Source organism: Megalopta genalis, chromosome 3 (genome assembly GCF_051020955.1).
Source record: "Megalopta genalis isolate 19385.01 chromosome 3, iyMegGena1_principal, whole genome shotgun sequence".
In the NCBI taxonomy this organism is placed as follows: domain Eukaryota; kingdom Metazoa; phylum Arthropoda; class Insecta; order Hymenoptera; family Halictidae; genus Megalopta; species Megalopta genalis.
This window is the reverse complement of record NC_135015.1, coordinates 6,210,596-6,225,442: the sequence shown is the minus strand read 5'-3', so window position 1 is coordinate 6,225,442 and position 14,847 is coordinate 6,210,596. Positions and strand designations below refer to the sequence as shown.

General features: G+C 45.8%; 1 protein-coding gene across 10 annotated transcripts in view; it reads left to right on the top strand.

Moving 5' to 3' along the window:
• LOC143259003 (uncharacterized) overlaps positions 1 to 14,847 on the top strand; it is a 416,598-nt gene that overhangs the window by 388,535 nt on the left and 13,216 nt on the right. For 5 of the 10 annotated variants that reach the window (XM_076519703.1, XM_076519704.1, XM_076519710.1 and 2 more), the window contains 5 exons: positions 1,164 to 1,322; positions 2,928 to 4,234; positions 4,317 to 4,477; positions 5,185 to 5,456; positions 13,201 to 13,441. In XM_076519703.1, the coding sequence (XP_076375818.1) occupies positions 1,164 to 1,322; positions 2,928 to 4,234; positions 4,317 to 4,477; positions 5,185 to 5,456; positions 13,201 to 13,441 (2,140 nt within the window). The remainder of the gene's footprint in view (positions 1 to 1,163; positions 1,323 to 2,927; positions 4,235 to 4,316; positions 4,478 to 5,184; positions 5,457 to 13,200; positions 13,442 to 14,847) is intronic. The other 5 variants (XM_076519705.1, XM_076519709.1, XM_076519712.1 and 2 more) reach the window with 3 other exon arrangements.

The window sequence follows — 14,847 nt, the reverse complement described above, 5'->3', positions numbered from 1 at the left end:
GAAACGAAAACGAAAGTCCGATTCACCGTGTGACGTTTGTATATAATTGGTAAAACGATGTAAAGCGGACGCGCAATCGCCCGTCTCTGTGTGTGTCTATGTGTTTGTCTGTTACATTATTTCTGCTTTTCGTTTGCGGGGTAGAGAGCTTTATTTATTGCGTTCACTTCCGTTATGATTTACCGTTCTGTTAGTAGTTACTCATTATCAGTAGATAATTATCACCACACTCTTACGTACTTGGTTACGTTTGGCCGTCTGGAGAACTCGAGACACGGGCGGCGCGACAGCCACCCGGTATATGGGTGATAACCGCACGCCAGAAACCGAACGGAGGATATTTGCGATTGAGTATAATTAAACGGCGATCACACACTCCTGCGACCCTTGCAGACACGTTCGGAATCTTACGGAACGAAGGTCTCCTTCTCTCCTTTCTTCATAGAAAACGTCAGACTAATTAATTGAAACGAATCTCCTAGTCTCTTAACTCGTATGCCCTTATTTTCAGTTTCAATCCGAAAAAGTTGAATAGCAACCAATCGTCTTAGAACCAGCCCTGCTTTACAATATCTTCAAGCATCATTTCAAAGGAATAGAAGAACGATTTACGTATGACCCTTATTAGATTCAATGTTTCGCCAATACCTTTTTGTGTAAATGACGGGCCTGCATTTTATATGCAACGTTCGATGAGACCCTGTTGTACCACCTGTCCCGACACTGAACACAACCCAGCCACAGTATACGCCGTCTACAAGTTGTTGTCTTATAATTTTCACTGAATTGATTATGTCTTTACTTGAGTTTCTCTCTACCCGCTCGGTATACTTGATTGTACTGCTCTACACATTGATTTTGTATTTCATCCCGTGACGTTGTTGTGTCCCTATTTTTCTCTCTTTCTCTTTCTCTCTATCTATCTCTCTGTAAATCTCCTCCTTTCTCTTTGGTTCTATCCCAACAATACCGAAGCGTGTCCGAACGCGACCGATCGCTCGGAACAATTATACTCAACGCAATTGAAAAAAGAAAAAACGACGACGACACCGCAATCCTTCCGATCGTCTCGATGTGCGCGCGGATGTGGCTCGACGGCTTCGAGGCGAGCCGTTCTGAGAAACGTTTCTATAACCACGCCACGTGTCTCTGGGTTCTCGCAGTTCTGGCGATGCATGAGACTATTTTGAAATGCCCGACGCCTGGTTGCAACGGCCGTGGCCATGTCAGCTCGAACCGGAACACGCACAGGAGCCTGTCCGGATGTCCCATTGCCGCGGCCAATAAGCAGGCCGCACGCGAGGCGCGACACAAGGCTCAAGGTAAGGCGAGAGACCGGACCCTCGAACGTGCCTGGAATTTCGTCCGCACGTAAATCCAAGCGTGGCCACGACCCCAACGCGAAATCAGATCGGGGGCTTAAGCTCTCTGCGGCAAGGCCCAGCGGGAAACTAATCCGCCGCGAGACCTGGATCGTTTCGTGGCGGGTCTAGCTCGTTCTCATGTTCACGCGATCCACAGTTTTCCTACGCTTTTCTTTTTATTGGCCGATCGCGATCGCTGATGCGAGCAACGCCGCGCAGTGAAACCTTCCCTCGTGAAGTTGGCCAAAATATAATTTTCCAAGTGCATGCATATATCGCAGCAAATCATTGAGTATTATTCTATATTTAAAGTATCATGCATGATCGCTGAGATATCATTCGTCAAAGTTGACGAATTCTCGTACTTCTTACCTAATGTTTTCAATTTGCCGAGTTTATCCTAGAAGCAACCATTTGTAGAACATTTCAGTATTAAAATATATGTAATAACCAACTTTTTGAAAAAAAGGTACCACTGTGCGCCGTGTTTCGCGAGCAGCTGGATGTGTAGATTAACGTCAGCGAACCTGTTTCGTAGCGAAACGGTCGAAGCGACACGACACAGTCAATTTTGGGCAATTTTGAATACAATCAGATCCTGGAAAAGTTTACTGAATGAAGTAACTGTGGGGATTGTGCTGTTTGGATGGAACATTTCGATTTCAGCCTGGAGATTTGAATGCGGGCAATGGCTCTACTATGGGCTGAAAATCCGCTATGAAAGTTGGAAGTGACGACGTAATGTTCCGTGTTAAGCTTGGGGTAACTTAGATTATTCTGATACTACACTTTGCTTCTTATTTCTGCTAAAGATTATCTATGGAATCAATCAGTTCTTCAGAAAAAAGCTCATCAATGAAAGAATACGGTAGAACCATGTGTGGAATGCTACGTAATTTATATTATTGATAATTCTTTGAATTGTTTGAACAAAAAATTGATAAACTAAATTGTTAATCTGTCATCTCCGCAGCTGTATTTTCACTGAATTTTTCGGCCAGGATCTGGTTGTTTCTAGCCCTTCCGCAACACTGTATGTGCCACTGTAGTTGCAATCTTTCATTTCAAGTTATTGCGTAGCGAAGACGACACATCACCGCTATGAACACATTCCGAGCCACACCAATTTCCGGTCACTTTCCCTTCAAGTCGTGTGGTCGTATACGTCCCAAATCATCTCAATTAACAGTTTCGCTTCTAACTAGATTGTGGATCTTTATGCAGATTCTAACTTTCACGGATTATTTTCTACAAACAAAAACGAGGAACTAATTCGATTCACGAAGTAGAATATTTATCATGATGGAAATACAGCAGAGATACTGCTGTTATTGCAGATATAGGCCTACAGAAAGATCTATAAATATTGAATTCAGAAATTTATTCGATCATTTCATACAAAATATGTACTCCTTACAATGTCAACAATCTAAAAAAGAAAATGTAGTATCGGTGCAATATAGAAAAGATCAGAACGAGGCGTATGCAACCAACGCGGCCGGAAGGGTGTTAAAATTTGCACAACAATAGAAACGCAAAATAAACGTCGCGTGTTCGCTACAGTGTCCGGAATCCCGCCAGAGTACATCAGTACGAACCTGTTGCCGCCGTCGATGGATAGCAAGAGCTACTCCCAGTACGGTTCCACAGCGCAGGACACGAAGCCTGTGCTAAACAGCCTTAGCTACGACTATTATGCGACAACGAAGAGCACGGGGATCAACGTGAAGCCGCCGAAGACGCCAGAGGATAGTCCCTCGTCCCGCACCGCGAAAGTGGTCCCGAAGACCGAGAACATGACGCCGAGCGGCAGTTGCTGCAACACGTTGCCGACCAGAGGTCAGACCACGTCGGACTTGTTGGTCCCGAAAACAGAAGACACTGCCTCCTGTCGAGTGAACTCGCCGCCGCCTCCGCCGCCGCCCACCGTGCGACCCACCTACGACTCGTACATGAACCAAGACTCGAACTCGTCGTCGTTATCCTCGATGGACGCCATGGGATCCAGGGGATCGATCGGCGCGACGATACATCACCCAAGCCAGCACGCGACGCACCACGTCCTACCGATGCAATCGACCGTCGCGTACCCAATGCCGATGGTCGAGGACACGAGGATGAGTCATCAGATGTCCCAGAGATCCCCCTACGAACCCTCAGCGATGATGGCGGCGGCTGCAGCTGCTGTTGCTGCAGCAACCACCAGCGAGGAGCTGTACCATCACAGGTCGGCGGAACACGCGAGAGCCTACATGCACCCAGCAGCGAGTAATATCGCAAGACCCGTCGTGTCCTACTCGAACGAGATCGCAACCGCGAGAGGCTACGAAAACGCGGTGGCCAGCGCCGCGAACCATCGACCTTATGATCCCGGTACCACGTCCGCCTACGAGAGATACGACACCCAAGGCTGCCCACCCATCCCCTCGCAACAGCAACAACAGCAGCAGCAACAGCAACAACAGCAGCAGCAACAACAGCAGCAACTGCACTCCAGGACGAACATGTACTATCTCGGACAGACCGGAATGACGCCGGAAGAACAGGAACGGGTGTACCATCAGGAGGCTGCTGCCGCAGCGCAGCAGCATCAGATGGCGATGGCTGCTGCTACGGCTGCAGGGATGATGAAGACTGAGGACGGTAAGATGCTTATACTGCTACGGAGCAGACATCTACGTACTTCGGTAAAGTCTCCGCTCATTGTTCTACAAATCGTGTTAACAACAACCCGCTACGGATCTGTTACAGTAAAATGTGTCACGGTAGCACAGGTCCAGCAGATGCAGAAGCCGGGAGGTCCCCCAACTTCGCCGGGTGGCTCTGTGATGGACTTATCAACCTCCAGCGTCACGTCCACGAGTCCACAGGTGAGCTTTCGTTCTGCGACTCCTATAGATCGATACTTTCTAGTTACTGCAATATTTAAAGGACCAATCTAACTGCTTCCAGGCTCCCCCGTACGGCTCTAACAGTTTAAGCCCACAATATGGCGGAGGCCAAACTGTTGGTGGCAGTCCTCAAGCGGCAGCGAGTCCACATTTGACGGCGAGTCCTCAGGTACCGAGTCCGCAGGGGCAGACCCTGGATCTCAGCGTGAACAGGCTTCACAGGTAATCAGGAATCTTTTCTGTGATTCGCTTTCTGAAAGTTCACCGCGTTCAGAATAGATAATATGATCGTTAACGTTAAACCTACCGAGTAAGATTGAATATTATACAAAATTATAATATTATTTAATATAATACAATATAATATTATATATTATAAAGAATCTTTATAATATCAACGACTTTCAAACGAAGTACGGGAAACTGGTCATTTTGCCTGGCTCGATGGGTTAAGCGCTAACGTTAAACCAACCACCGACAGTTTCAATGTCACGATTACTGAAATTGTAGAATTACTCAACCTCTTACCGAACTTTCACGAGTCTGACTCATCATGGAAATGTTGTGCAATGATCTGTCAAATATGAATGTCAGTCCGTTCCTTTAAGTAATAAAATCCTGTTCTGTCGTGACTAATCTTTAAACACTCAATTAAGTGTGCATTTTCTCTTTTTTCTAAGGTATATTCTTACAACCGAAAAAGTTCCAAATGTTGTAATTCTGAAGCTAATGGTGCGGCAAGTGTTTAAGAAAGCAAGATTGGATTTTCCTGATGCGGCAATCTCTAAGAAAGTCGGATAAACTCGCAACCTAAAGCTTTCGCTTTAAAATTCGCCTGGAAAACCTTGTTCCCTTAAATTTCAAAAAATGCTGCAACAGCAGCAGGAGGCGGAAGTACCAAGTCGTATATCACTGTGATCTGATTACAGCGGCGCGCCAAGTCCCCAGTATCCAACTGGCCACGGTGAAGCCGTAGCGGTGCCAGTTGGACCGGGATTCCCAGCACCGAGACCAATCGAGGAACAAACCGAGCCGGTAGACTTCTCGACGGCGAACGAGCCGGTCAATTTCAGCGGGGGTCCAGGGATCAGGCCTATACCAGGGTTCCCGCCACCCGGCGTGCACGTTACAGCGTACAGTCGAGAAAGCACCCCCGACAGTGGCGGTTCCCACTACATGGACGCCTACCGTGATCCCACCGGTGAGCTATCACTGTTTATCGCTTAACTTGGCAGACAACTCATCACCCATCTCCACGCAACGCTTTATGACCCGCGACTGTCCCGAGCATCCTATCGCGAACATTCATCTAGGCGAGCCGTTGTTCACTACCTTGCAGTTTAAATTGCGTCGACAACGTGCCTTGGAACGCACTTGTCGTTTAGGTGATCAGTCAATCGGAGAACGATCGAGGCTGTGAAATTAACATCTACGTTCAAATATTTGTCGAGGAGCAAGAAAACTTTGCCATACAAGATGTAACTTCGGACACTGTGAAACAAGCAACGTCACTGTTATCGTTGGAATGGGTATTGGTAGTAAATAGATAACATTAGACGGTCCTCGATTCTGTATTTCATTTCGTGACTACATTCAATTTCTGCTAATCTCTAAGTTTGAAGGTTCCGAAAGTTTTCAATGAATGTAGTGCGTATATGAGACATTCTTGGAATACAATTTCTTTTTATACCTGTTTCTTGTAGTATCATTGGTAGATTGCAGCTTTATGCAAAATGTCAAAATTAGTTATTTTAATAGTCGGACAGCGGGGTTCAGCTCCATTTCGACCCGGAGTAAGAAATATTATTTGACTCTATTTATTTTTTGCCAGCTATATTTAATGTTCACATGTTTCGTTAGCGTGTACGAAAAAACTAACGTGTCTAGAAGGAGTACTCCAAAAAATATATTCAACAAGATGCTGAAAAAATTACAAATGAATCTAAGCATACAAAGTGACATTTTTGTCAAAAACATCGACCGTTCAACTGCAAACACGTTGCCGGTGGGATATTCTGAAATTTTCTCTTCAATTTCACACACACATTCTCGTCACGAAATCCGCAGTCCAATAATTTCAGGCATCTGAAAGACTGCATGCCAGCGGTCAAGGGTCGAATCTCGAAATGATTTCGCGGAATTTATTGGTACGAAAGAAGGGTAACGAAAGTTCGCAGTTCTCAAGTTTGGACGTGGTCGGGGTCCAAGGGGATCGGTGGCGTGTCGAGCACAAAACAGAGACGCCGAAGTGAATTATAGCAACGAGCTTCGGGAGTCAAACGCGCTGCTGCCAGGGTGCGGGTGGAGGCTGGTGTCCGCGGTGTTCTAAATTTGATCGGACGTGCATGCACGAAACACAGACGAGCCGGCAGCATGTCGCTACATCGGCGACGTGTAACGGTGAACGAGATGAGGGGGTTCGCGAGCGAGGAGATTCCGCGTACGTGGGATCCGAAAGAGGACAAAGAGCCCGACGCCCTCGGGGGTCGGCGGGAGCGGTGGCAAGCAGGACGAGAGAGAGCGATACGCGGTTACAATGGTCGAATAAAAATTCGCCAGAACAGTACATGACTGCCATAATAGGCACCTATGGCCCGACTCTCATTTTCCTCGGCCTCTCTGTGCCTTGGCATTCCAAACCTACAGCCCATTCTCTTCGTCACTGTCCGTCTCTTTCGCTCCTCTCATCCTCTTTCCCCGGCTCCCTTACCGTGGATGTGCGCGGGTGCACCCTTCCTGCTGGGACCATCCCCCCTGTGGCAGTACACGACCATTGTTAATTATCAATATTTCGCGTACACGTAGCCGGCAAAAGTCCGGCGCGGCCAATATTGTGCGGACTCCGACGCTGGGGAGTAGTTATTGAAATTGAAACATTCGAGCACACACCAGCATGTACGTTTCGTTCGTACGGTTCCGTCCATTCGTTTCGTTCGTTCGTTCGTTCGTTTCGTTTCGTTTCGTTTCGTTCGTTTGGTTCGGCACGTCGTCGTGTCCATGCGACGTCGCACCCGCTACACCCACGTCGGCCCTCTCCGACCGTCGGCTATTTGCACTGCGGACGAAATGAATTCTTGCCGGTAAATAAATGCGTAGATTTTACAACGGTTAATCAAGCCGCGCAGGTCGCGGCTCGGAACTTCCGCGGCTCTGCCCGCCAACCGCTTTCTGTTTTGTTACAGTTCTTTATTCGCTTCGTTATTGCACTTCCTCTGGCCCGCGTCTCTCAGCTCCGTCAAATTGAAACGCTCCCGGTGCATCCGCGATAATGAATTGTCCTGCGAGACCTGATAATCGCGACCCTCTAAAAAGATTATATTATCTTCATCTGCTCTTTTAGCTATAATACAGACGAGGAGACTTTCCAGCTAAACCAATTATGCCGACAAAATTTTTAACCAATTCAAATCTGTGACGATCATCAAATGTTTGAATACACCTTGAAGCGGCACTTGTTAGTGGCCTGCAAATTTTTATGAAAAATGAAATTTATGTAAGTTAATTGTAAGAACCAATTGTAAGTTCAATAAAAATATATTTTCTCTTTTCATCATTTTAATAAGTTTCGTATTAGACTTAGGTATTTTTATCAAAAATGTATAAAATCAGACAGTCGAGAGTCGAGATCGGACCCTCGAACGATCAACGTTTCAATTCCAAAGATCTATAACATAATTGAATTGTGTTGTATTATAGTTTATATTCTTTATTCTAAATAAAATGCCGCGATGCGAGAGAAACTGAGTGATTCGCAACATTGGGGGCACTCGTCCGGGATCGAAGAATCGGTCGGAAATGTGACACCGGCATTGGAGATCCTGTTTGCAAACCTCCGACAAGAGTTATGCGAGCAACTGCAGGAGCAGCAGAGGCAGTTCGAGACGCGACTGAAAGCGAACAAGCTTCAGCGCGAAGAACGAGAACAGGCTGCTGCGTCCGAACGAAAGGCTCGCATGGAGGATCGAGAACCAATGCCAAGTGCTATCGGATTTATTGCGAAATTCTGTTTTAAATTCTGCGGCATTCTCGTCGGTGGAGCACTTGGAGGCGCGTGTAAATAACGTTAATAACGTTAATGTGCCTATTGCTCCGAGTGCTCCTGTAGTTGCTTCATAGTCGGTGCCATCGTTGCCTGCATGTCGAGAATTTATGCGCTTCGTAACCGGATTGGGACATGTGAAGCCGACGCGTTATGACGGTTCCTCGTCATAGGAAGAGTACCGAATACAATTTGAAATGGTCGCGAATATAAATGGCTAGGACGAAGCAAGGGAAGCTAAGGCTTTAATTGCTTCGTTAGATGGTCCGGCTCGAGGAGTACTAACTTCTCCTCCCGTCGATAAGTATTTCGACTTCCGAGAAATAGTTTCGGCAATCGAGTTTCGTTTTGGTCGAAAAAATGTTTCGAAACTAAATTCTGTGCAGTTTCAAAATTATAAACAGCGGCAAGGAGTGTCAATCTCTGCATTGGCCACGGAAATTGGGAGGTTGGCACAAAGCGCTTTTTCGAAATGTCCAATTGATGTTCGGGATCGTTTGGCTGCCTCTCAGTTTGTGACGGCGTAGGCCAATAAAGAGATAAGGAGAATGCTGAGATATGAAGGTTTTACATCTCTCAGAGCTACGGTGACCAGAGCTCTAGAGATGGAAGCTCTCGATAAATTAACGCCACAAACACAAACGTGTGAACGGAACTTAAAACGTCCCTTTACTTCCGAGGGAATACTGGAACGTGCGGCTGAACGGCATTCTGAACGAGTGGTTGGTCATCAACGGGAGTTGCCGCATTGCTGGAGCTGTGGAAAGAAAGGCCACCTCCAAAGGGACTGTTTAAAGAAAACAAGGAAGGAGACTTTGCAGGGAAACTTCAAGAAGTCGGAATAAAGCGGGACAGTCCGACGTCATCTTCCGTTTTTCCCCCTGTCGTGTTGCGTTTGGAATCTATTCGGCGAGGGATTTTTTTCGTCGAGGGCATCGTTGGAGCGGAGAAGAGGAAAATTATCTCCGATACGGGTTCATCGGTCAACCTTCTACGGGAAAATTATGCTGCAGGGCAGAATAAATCGGCGAGCATGACAGGAGTGAAGATTTTCTCAGTCTCCGATCAGAGGAGAGGAGTTTCCATTGGAGGAGTCGAGACCGAAGAAGAGTTCTTCTTCGTCAGTATGGATGGAAGAATGCATTTTGGGAATCGAATTTCCTAAAAAGCATGCCTGTCAACTGGACTTCACGAACGAGGTTCTTCATTTGAAAGGAATGCAAGTGCCGTTGCTGAAGTACGGAGAAGATTCGGCTGCGAAGGAGATCAAGAAAAACAGGAATACGTTAGTACCGGATCATCTTCAGGATCTTCATCAGAGATGCTCTAAAAACCTGACCGCAGAGCAGAAGAAAACTTTTGCCGAATTATTGACGGAATTTGCAGATGTTTTCGCGAAAGATTCCGAAGAGGTGGGAAAATGTGACGTAATATGTCACAAGATAAATACCGGCAACTGTCTTCCCATAAAACAGGCACCCCGACGATTACCTCTTCATCGACGTTCAGAAGTAGATGAATTATTGTCGAAAATGGAACGACAAGGAGTCATAGAAAAGTCTTAAAGCCCCTGATCTTCACCCGCGGTATTGGTTAACAAAAAGGACGGTTCCACCAGATTTTGCGTGGATTACAGGCGTCTGAACAATATCACAAAGAAAGATTCGTACTCCCTTCTAAGGATAGAAGAGATACGCTGGACGCTTTGGATGGCTCCTATACATAAGAAAAAGACTGCCTTTTGTGTGGGTACTGGATTATGGCAGTTTAGAGTCATGTCATTTGGTCTTTGTAATACACCAGCTACCTTTGAACGTCTAATGGACAATGTCTCAGGAGAATTAAACTGGAAAATTTGTTTGGTATACCTCGACGACACGAATGTCGCAAATTTTGCAATCGGAGCAGTTCTTTCTCAAATTCAGCAAGGTCGGGAGAAAGTAATCGCCTACTTCTCCAATACGCTAGGAAAAACTGAGAGGAATTATTGCGTTACTCGGAAGGAACTATTAGCAATAGTGAAATCTATTGAACATTTTCATCATTACCTTTATGGGCGTAGATTTCTTCTGAGGACCGATTACGCTGCTTCACGTTGATTGCTGTCCTTCAAGAATCCGGAAGGACAGATAGAGCGCGTTGGATCGAGCGGATTCAGCGATATGACTTTGAGGCGAAACACCGGGAAGGAAGACTCCATCAGAACGCGGACGGTCTTTCTCGCAGACCTTGCGAATCGCAGGGTTGTGCGCGATGCAAGCGCCTAGAGGAGAAGACGGAAAGAGAAGAGGCCTAGAGAAGACTCTGCAAAACACTTGACTTCGAAGAATGGAGGAGAAAACAGGAGGAGGATGAAGAAATTGGTTTCATCCTATTAGAAAAGAAGGAGAATAGGAGGCCCGATTGGCAGGAAATTTCGGACAGGAATACGAGAATTAAATATCTCGTATCAATCTGGGATTCCTTGGAAGTGTACGATGATCTACTGTTTCGTAAGTGGAAATCCCCTGATGGAAAAAGTAACAAGTGGTTACTGATGGTTCCAAGAGAAATGGTAAGGACGGTGATGACAGAGTTTATCATGATACACCGGCGGGTGGCCATTTCGGAGTAAACAGAACTCTGGACAGGCTACGTCGAAAATTTTACTGGCCTGATAATCGCAAGGATGTGGAAGACTGGTGTCGTCGATGTCATACTTGTGTCGCAAGGAAAGATCCGAGAGAGAGGGGACATGGACCTCTCAAGATTTATAGTGTCGGGGCACCGTTCGAGAGGACAGCGTTCGACACTATGGGACCGTTTCCGAAGTCTGCGGTTAGTAACAAGTATGCGCTGGTCGTTGTGGATTATTTAACGAAATGGCCGGAGATAGTTCCGTTGCCGAATCAGCGCGCGACGACTGTTGCGAAGGCCCTTGTTACAGAAGTTGTAAGTCGTCATGGCGTACCGTTGGAACTCCATTCGGGTCAGGGGAGAAATTTTGAGTCGGCGGTCTTCAAACGATTAATGGTGCTGCTTGGTATTAAAAAGACTCGCACTACTCCTTTGCATCTACAATCTGATGGGCTCGTGGAAAGGTTGATTCGGGCTCTGCTGCAGTACTTGACAATGTTTGTAGCGGATCATCAGCGGGACTGGGACGATTGGATACCGTTATTTTTACTATCCCATCGCTCAAGCAGACACGAGACGATGAAGAATACTCCATCGATGATTCTCACTGGTAGAGTGCTTCGACTTCCAATGGATCTTCAGAGAGGACTCCCGCCTGATACAAGATATGAGGAGGACGTGTTTGTTCAGCAAACGCGTATGAGACTGGCTAAAATTCATGAATTTATTCGCCAGAAACTGAGAATTACCGGAGACAAAATGAAATCTTGGTATGATGTTTACGCTAATTCAATTACGTTTGCTACAGAGGCGAGAAAGTATGGCTGTTCCAACCACGAAGGACGAAAGAAAAATGTCCCAAGGTGCAGTCCGTGTGGGAAGGTCCTTATGTGGTGCAGAACCGCCTGAACGACATTATTTATTGTGTAACTTGTTTTCCGAAGTCGAAACCGAAAGTCGTACATGTTAACCGCTTGGCTCGCTACGACGCTGTACACGGAAACCTTTGACTGTCTCTTACCCAAAAAGAAGACGTTTCTTCGCAGAAGGCGAGGGAATGATCTGTGTACTGGCACGCTGAGCTCTTTCCATTTGTGGAAGAAACGGTTCTATGGCGGAAAGAAGTTGTATCCTCTGGAGGGTTATGTCCTCCCATTGGGGAGTGAGGACGTGTTCTCAGGAGAGTACACCCTTTCCTGACTGGTCCACAAAAAGAGATGCACCGGATCCCATATTACTGCAGGTAGTATCCTGTGGTGATTGGAGGTGCATCCGGGGAAGAGTTTTTGTAAATGTTCAGAGCAGGGAACTCCCGGGAAGTATACAAGTGAGAAGTTCTCAAAACTTCTTCAAGAAAGAAACGCTCAAGCATCAAAATGAAGAATTAAGAGGAAGGATGAGCGAAGGATAAGAGATTAGAGTTGTACGCGTCGTAGAAGTACTGACGTTCTGCTCAAAGTTTTTTGGTGACTTTCCTTTGAGACGGAGGACAAATGTCAGGACGTAAACTTTCTGGAAAAGGCTACCTGGGTGACTAATTACATTCTTTCGTTGTTTACCTACTTTTCAGACAGAAGTACTTGCGGTGGAGGTTATCTGTCAGTTGTCCGATGGAACGATAGTTAGAGGTTATAGGATGGAAGCTGGCATGATTAACGGTTCGATTGTCGTTGATCAACAGAAGCGAAATTTGCCGCGGCCGCTTATTCGGCGGGGAGGGCAGTGTTATGGCGACTTGTCCAAATCAAGTCGCTGTAATGTGAAACTGCCCTGTTGTGAACAACTCCTTAATAATAATGGAAGATAGGGGATACCACGGAAGAGTGTTACCATCAGACAGTCGAGAGTCGAGATCGGACCGTCGAACGATCAACGTTCATATATATATATATATATACATATATATTTACAATAAAGAATATAAACTATAATACAACTCAATTCAATTATGTTACAGATATATATATATATATAGAGAGAGAGAGAGAGAGAGAGAAACGGAATGATTCGCAACAATACGCTACTAATTTACAGACTGTGAATTTTTATGCAGAATAAAAATTATCTGGATTAATTACGAGATTCATCGCGTAGATTTTTATAATAATTTCAATGAATTGAATGTAATACCAAATGAACAAAGTAAATGCGCAAAATTGACAATCTATTATCAACTTCTCCCAATTATCCTAATATACGCAATACGAATTCGAATGACCTAATAAGAGGAAGTGTGGAGACACTGACCTCAATTTGCGATAATTACAGTTTAAATCATTTTTGTTGACAGGATACGGACCGATGAGCCCGCATCCAGGCTACGGTATGACAGGTGTTCAGCCAGAATATCCTGGGAACACCTACACCCCGTATCCCACCGCTGGCTACAATTGCGGCGCGACTTATCCCGGAGGACCTGTGACTTCCGGTTACCAAATCACGGCAGGATACACGCCGACTCCTTGCTATAGTATGCCGCCACCGCAACACACGATCGGACCACTTGACAAACCCAGCGGTAAAGACGATAGGTAAGGAGCCCAATGACTTCTTCACCCATAAATTGTAGCGTCGCGGTTGTCAAAGTAACGACGTTTTCGGTTCATCAGAAGCTCGACGTTCCGAAATGTGTGAAAACAATCAAATACCTCAACTAGGTCTTAATCGCAACTTCTGTGTCTGCAAAATGTTGGGCATACTCATGATGTTGTTGCATTTGATACGCTTTAAGAGTGATAATTGTTTTCCAAAAGCACTACTTTCCTCAACATTTTTCCATTCGTGTAATTATATTATATGGAAAATAATTATGATTGTATTAAAGATTAGGATCTGTGTAATTCAAACTCTGCATTCATATTGATATGTTTACGCTTTTAATCGCTGGACGTTCAGCATAAATGAAATAGAGAACTTTAGAAAATGCTCTACCAGCATCAAATTCGTGAGACAATTAATTAATTAATTAATTAATCGCTCGAAAGACGACATCATGGGTGTCCCCAACACCGGCGGAATCGGTAACGCAGTAGAATGAGGAGAATCAGTGAAATCAGAAGGAAAATCGTAGCGAACGTTTCATTCTGGTGTGTCGACGATGACCAATGAGCCGGACATACGTCCATAAGTAATTTGATACTTATGTCGCGGTTTTGGTACTTGCCTTGCGGAAAGGGTCGCGCGAATCTCTCTCGCGGTATGTATACATCTATATATATTCGCGGCCGAAAAGACACGTAGGCAACGGTGGGCGGCTAACGTCGGCGCAGAGGGAGGAGGAGGCGCAGGTCGCGCATACCTACCTCCATTTTGTTAATTAAAGTAATTACTCTTCGTACCGAAAGTGCCAACCTTATTCTAATTGACGTAAAGCTTGGGCGGTATGGTGGAGAAGGCGCGGTTCGGCGCATAAGGCGAGGAGGCAGAACGAGGGTGTGGGAGGCGGTGAGCTGCCAAGGGTGGATAAGGTCGACAGGGGAGGTGGGGTATAATCAGTTGCTACCGCACTGGATTATGGGGCGAGATCCCGTCGTCCCGTCGAGGTTAGACCCTTGAAATGCACCTCGGATACCGCCGGCGAAACTGCTCTCGTCTTTTTTTCGAATCTCCGATCGACCTCGACAAAACCTCCTCGAGATTGGACTATGCTACCTCGAGGACTCGTTCGACTCGGGAACATTACGTCTGGATACGTTCACGTTCGGTTACCTGCGTGTCCCATTTCTCTTCGACATTTCTTCTTCGCAGACATTATTCTTGAAAACTATTTTTTTGAGATTTTGGAGACTCGAGTAGTAATAACTGCTTTTTTAAACGACGCGGGCCGCACATTCTCGAGGTCCTCAAACCTTTATTCTTTGTAAGATGAACTTCTTCGATCTGAAGTTTATGAACTGAAATGATAATGCTAATATTATTAAAATATTGGAAACAAGGT